Source organism: Phaenicophaeus curvirostris, chromosome 3, assembly GCF_032191515.1.
Source record: "Phaenicophaeus curvirostris isolate KB17595 chromosome 3, BPBGC_Pcur_1.0, whole genome shotgun sequence".
In the NCBI taxonomy this organism is placed as follows: Eukaryota; Metazoa; Chordata; class Aves; order Cuculiformes; family Cuculidae; genus Phaenicophaeus; species Phaenicophaeus curvirostris.
In genome coordinates, this window is record NC_091394.1 from 16,936,218 (window position 1) to 16,942,217 (window position 6,000).

A 6,000-nucleotide genomic window follows, 5' to 3' on the forward strand; every position below is an offset into this window, starting at 1 on the left:
GGTGATGCTCCTGCTGCTCCTGGCACCCCAAGCCCTGATCGCTGCAGTCAGGACCACTCAGTCATGGAGGTGATGGGTGTGGTCTCCAGTGACTGGTGTTTAGACCTGAACTCCAAAAGGGAGGGCTGGAAGCTGTATCCTGCTAATATGGCCTTCTGAGGTTCTTTCAGCACAGACCAGAACGCCTCAGGCCTTGATTTCAGTAATTCTGCTGTCCTAAGTCCTGGTGGCTGTGGAGTGAAGACCTCAGGTTTATCGTACATCCTGGTCACAGAACTTGTTGACAGTAATTTCTGTCTGACAGGAACTTTCTTTTCTCCTTGTCCTCCTCCTCTGCAGCTCTGAGGTTCCCCTGCCTGCATTTGGCTCTGCTTTGCTGCTTGGCTGCCTTGTGTGGGTTTACCCTTGGGCTGGCTAGTCACAACCAGCTTTTTTCCAGCGGAGGTTTTTCCAGCGGAGTCCTGTGGGATGGCTGGCTGCCTCCTGGGAAAGGACACAACAGGGGAAATTTGCCTGAGAATGCAACAAGCCACGTGCCTGTGTGTGCAGCCACTGGCACCTCAACTGATGGCTGCGCTCAGCTCAGGAGAGTAAAATCCCTGCGTCAGGACGCTCGGCTGACAAGCAGCTGTCCCTGAGCAGAACCATGCAGGGGACTCTCCTGAAGGGCCAGAGAGGAACCAACCCTCTGAAATGTGGGGCTTCCAGCAGCCCCACCCCAGCCCTCTGAGCGCTGCCGTCACCACTGTTGGGCAGTGATGAATGGTATGTGTTTGGGGCTGGAAACGGATTCTTCCCTGGTCCAAAAGTGAACCTGTACAGACACCAGCCTCAGATTGCCTGCCTCACCTGACCAGAGACTTCTTCTGCATCACCGTATTCTTCATTTTCCGGAATCCTGGGATTTCAATATGACTCAAGCTAGCAGCAGCAACTGAGGGCAGTTCAGCAAATGCCCCTGGAAAGTGGAAAGAGAAACCTTATCAGAAGAGCATCACTGGGATGCTGCTGGCCCTAGTGGAATGTAGACCTGATCAGTCTTCAGAGGCAGCCGTGGCCACCTTTGAGTACTTGAGGGGCTCCAGCTCCTTGTGTCCTGGAAAACCACACAAGATGGATGGAGGCACTCATCCAGTGTCACTTCCGCAGGCCTTTCCCAAGGGTGCCCATTGCAACCATTGCATCACCCAAACAGGTCATATTTTTGGACCTTCTCTGCAGACAGGGTGTTGTTTTAAGAGAAACCTCTCAGATCCAGGGAAGGGATGCAACGACCACGCAGACAGCCAGGGTTTGAACTGCTGTCTTACCGGGCAGGTAATCCTTGTTGTCTATCAGGTTGTGGGCAGCTACAAGGTTTCTTGCCAGGCGAAACACTGGCCTCTGGACAGACACGGCCTCATCTCCAACCTGGATCCATTTGGGGATATTGTTGGAGGAACCAAGGGCAGCAACGAGCGCTTCTGGGATCTCCCTTAGTGTGGGCACAGGAGCTGGCAGGGGCCGGGTGGTGACACTGGGCACCAAGCTTCTGAAGAAGGTGTGGCTGCCCTGAAGCTTCTTTTGGGGAGAAAAGCCTGTTCTGTGGGAGCGGGGCAGGTGGTTCTGCTGGCCCCGCCCCCCGCTGACTGTTGGGCGCAGCGTCATTCGAAAGGAGGAACCTCCAGCCCCAGCCGCCCCGCGCAGCCCGTGCAGAGCTCCTCGTCCCTGGCCGGCCTCGGCGGGCTCGCTCCTTGCCCAAAGACACGGGATCGCAGGTTCGTAGCAAAGCAGGGAAGGCAGACACTGCATCCCCAGCCTGGGAGTAACGGAGGGCTGAACAGGCAGCTGGCTCTGCGTGAGGGTGTGCCTGGGGTGGGTCTGCGCGGTCCCCCACCGCTGTGTTGGGGTGCCAGGAGCAGGGAGGAGCAGGAATAACGTGGAAGAGAGGGAAGCTGAAGGCGTTTTGTCCAGGTCTTTCATCTTGACATTTTGTCCTGCTTAGCAACGTGTGGGAGAAACGCCCACTCTGTTTGGGACAGCAGGGCTGGATGTTGGTTACGTAAGGGGTGGTTTTAGTCGTTGTTGTTTTATTGATTACTTTCTGAATCCAAGACTTGCTGGGCCCACGAGGGTTGGGTGATACTGGGATGTAGGGGTTTGAGTGAATTTTCGCAAGCTTCCGGGCTGGTAGATCATCCAGGGGAGGTGTCACGGCTCTGGTGCGCAGCAGCCCGGGGATGGATCTCACTCAGCGGCACTGGGAGCACCCAGTCCCAGCCTTGCTCACAGGCCAGAGAGCAGCTGCTCCTCAGAGAGCCTCATCCCTTCCCTGTTGTCATTGCAGGATCTGCTCCGTCCCCTCCCTCCGCTTCAGACGCACCCCGTGAATTCCAGAGCTGCCGATGAGGCATGGCTGAGGGGTGGCAGAGCCACGAGGAGACAGGGAAGGACAGAGGGCAGGAGGGCAGCAGGAGAGACTCGGACGATGTGGACGACAGCCTGCCCAACCTGACGTGGCTGCTGGACTTCTCCATCATCAGCGCTAGCATGGGCAACTCCTCCTGCTGCCCCAGCAGCCCGGACCCCCACAGCTGTCAGGGCATCCCCAGCTTTGCCGCACCGTGCTCACCCCTGGGCACTGACTCAGTGCACATGGAAACGCCCCACACTCCCCGCATGCCCATCTCCTCCTCCAGCTGGATGACGGAGCACCACGTTGTGTCCACGCACCCTCAGCTGACGGAGGGCATTGACTACCAGACCAACCCCTACATCAAGCCACCCTACTCCTACACCACCCTCATCTGCATGGCGATGGAAGCCAGCAAGGAGCCCCACGTCACCCTCTCCGACATCTACAAGTGGATTACCGACAACTTCTGCTACTTCCGTCAAGCTGATCCCGTGTGGCAGGTAGGACATTTGAGAACTCTTGCCCTGCCCCATCTCCCCTTATGGCTGGGAAGGGCCTTTCACAGCTTCCATCGTGTAAGAGAGAGCTCAGGGTCATTTTTGGAGTGGAAAGGTCCCCATTGCGCTGTTGGTCCCTGCATCTCCTCTTGACTCTGGAGTTAAGGTGTCTCTGTCTCCCACTTCAGCTTCCTGTAGCTTGCTGCCCTGCTCCATCTCAGAGGACACTCTCCAGCACGGGTGGCTTTCTAGAATGTGGTGGGGCAGGAGGCACCTGGGTTGCTCCTCCCTCTGCTCTAGTTATTCCCAGCCCAAATCCAGAGCGTGCCAGCTATCCTGCACCACTGCTCCCCCAGGCAGGGCTGAGCTAAACCTTTCTTAGCCCCCCGCCCAGGAACTGTCCACCACCTCCCTGGGCAAGTGGGTGTCTGGAGGCTATTGAAGCCCACCAGAGAGAAAGGTAGGGAAGCCCTTGGTCCCTCTCCAGGGCCACAGGTGTTCCCCAGACTCCCCGTGCTGGGAAACTTACGGGAGGGACTCTATGGGAGAAGCTGAGTACCAGAATCTTGACTTTCTCTTGCAAACTCATGGCTGGATATTCACCACACTTTTAATTCAAAGTGTTCATTGACAGAAGGAAGAGATGCAGGAGGTACACAAGGTTCTTGCAGGGAGGAAGGATTAATATATTAACCCACCAGGAAATATGGCTGGAAAAGCAGAAAATCCTCTTTTTCTTTCTTTCTCTTCCCCATAGTCTTCCCCCCACCTCCTTTAAGCAGTGGCTGATGAGGATGCAGTGATTTTACCCGGAGCTCCTCTGGGCCAGAAGGCACCTCTGGGGACACACAGGGCTGGGGTGGGACAGCCCCCGTGCCTCTCCAGTTTTGCCCGTCCGGTTTGTGTCAGCCTGGCAGCAGGCAGACATGTGCCTGTATTTTAGCAAACCGCTTTCCCCGCAACACTAACAGGAGGTGTGGGTCAAGCTGGGGATGCGAGGAGGGCCCTGATGGTGCTGTCCACCATGGTGATGCCACATGTTGCCGCTGGTCATGGGGCCACATGGATGTAAAGACCCTCCTCTTCCTCCTGGCTGCAAAGATGCTTCTCCACCAGCCTCCCCACGCAGATAGTTGCGGCACCAGCCGATGATTGTTCCACCTTGTTTTTTTTTCTCTTTTTTCACAGAACTCCATCCGGCACAACCTCTCCTCAAACAAGCGCTTCATCAAGGTGCCTCGAGAGAAGGACAAGCCAGGGAGAGGTGGCTTTTGGAAGCTTGACCCGCAATACGTTGAGCAGCTCAAGAGCGGTGCCTTCAAAAAGCAGAGGATGCGCCCAGTGCAGATCCACCCAGCCTCCACTGCGAAAGCCCAGCAAGAAGCACAGCGTGGTGCCTCCCTGGCTGCTTCAGCTTGTGCCTCCAATAAAGTCCTCTCTGTCAACCTGGAGTCACAGCTGCTGCTGAAAGAGTTTGAAGAAGGTCTTGGCAACCAGAACTGGAATCCAGTGGATGGCAAAAGAGGGCTCAAGCGCAAGCAGCCCTTGCCCAAGCAAACAGCCAAAGCGTGTCGGCTTTCCAATTCCGCCTTGCTGAGCCAGGAGGAGCAGACCCAGCTGGGATCCCTGAAAGGGGACTCTGACCCCAGCCTGAACAGAGAGGTCTCCACTTTTGGGGATCTGGAGCTCTTATCTCCAGTCAGCCTCAAAACGCTCAACCTGGAGTTGATGGCACAAGGGCACCACTTTGAATGTCCCCAGGGGCCGGAGCAGGTCCTCACTGAGTCCTCCCAGAACAGCCTGAGCCTGGACGAAAGCTTCGTGGCCACTTCTTTCCTGCAGCATCTCTGTGATGAAGGGACAAGCGATCTCCTCTCAAATTCTGCCAATGCAGAGCAGTTGTTTGAAGTCAACGATGCCTCTGTAATAGCGGATGTCAGCAACTGGATCAATCTGGATTCCCTCTTGTAAGAGGCCAGTCACCGATCAAAGCCCATGTGTGCTTTAGCAGGATGCTCCCCCCACGCTACTGGGACTTCCAAGAACTGGATTCTTCACCTCTCCTTCGCTGTAGGTTATTAGAGATAGAGTAGGCATCAGGTAGGAGTGAGCAGAAGCTGTAGTGTCAGTGGTTTGCCTTAGACTTGTTGAGAAGTCAAAGATTGTAGAGAATTTCTGTTTAGTAACAACAGCATTTAGGACCTTTAATGTTAGCCGCAATATTTATTGAGAGAGGTTGTAGCTTATGAATTAATAAAGAAGCCTTTAAAAAATCCCATTATCCTTGTTGCAATTTGTACTCAAATTTGGGGAGGGGGTGGGAGTGTGGAGGTGGGAGAATCATAGAATCATAGAACCACAGAATCGTAGAATACTTTGGGTTAAAGGGACCTTAGAGATCATCTAGTTCCAACTCCCCTGCCATGGGCAGGGACACCTCCCACAAGATCAGGCTGCCCAGGGCCCTGTCCAACCTGGCCTTGAGCACCTCCAGGGATGATGCAGCCACAACTTCCCTGGAAAAGTTCTGCATTCCTTCCCGAGTAAAGCACGAGGCAAGCTGAGAATTGAATATCTTCAGGTCACGCAAGGGGCAGAGCAGGGCCTTGGGCTGTTGCTTTGTCCAGGTGCCACCGCCTGAAGTCCCCTGGGATGCCACCACATTGGTGGGGATAGTGTCCAGTGGGCACAGGGCTACAGGCTCTGGAGTGTGGTGTGGATGTATTTGTCTGTACTGATAAGGCCTCTCTTTATTTGCTGTTCTCATTCTATTTCCCTCTGTTGGGGCCTCCATACGGTGCCAAAGGGCTGCAGAGATTTGTGTGTGATTTCACCTTTTAATGGGATGTTATTTACAATTAAAAAGAATAAATAAGAACAAGCCTTTTGCCTCCTTGTTCTCCTCCAGCCCCTCCTGACCCTGTCAGACCCTCTCTCCTGGAGGTGGGGGTCACCCCACCAGCCCAGCCCTGCCTGTACACCCGGCCCGGATACACAGATGCCCTCACGCCGCTCCGCAGCAGCACAGTGATTCCTCACGGGAAAACTGATGCACAAACAGCCAGCTGCGCGACAACGGCTACACGCTCTCTGTGGCACAAGGGTGGC

The 6,000-nt window shown here is 55.1% G+C and overlaps 1 protein-coding gene across 1 annotated transcript; it reads left to right on the forward strand.

The window, feature by feature from the left end:
* Nucleotides 1–2,391: 2,391 nt before the first annotated feature.
* On the forward strand, nt 2,392–4,863 carry LOC138718539 (forkhead box protein J1-like). Its single transcript, XM_069853044.1, has 2 exons — nt 2,392–2,895; nt 4,081–4,863. Exons 1-2 carry the CDS (start codon nt 2,392–2,394, stop codon nt 4,861–4,863), a joined length of 1,287 nt encoding a protein of 428 aa, XP_069709145.1.
* Nucleotides 4,864–6,000: the final 1,137 nt, after the last annotated feature.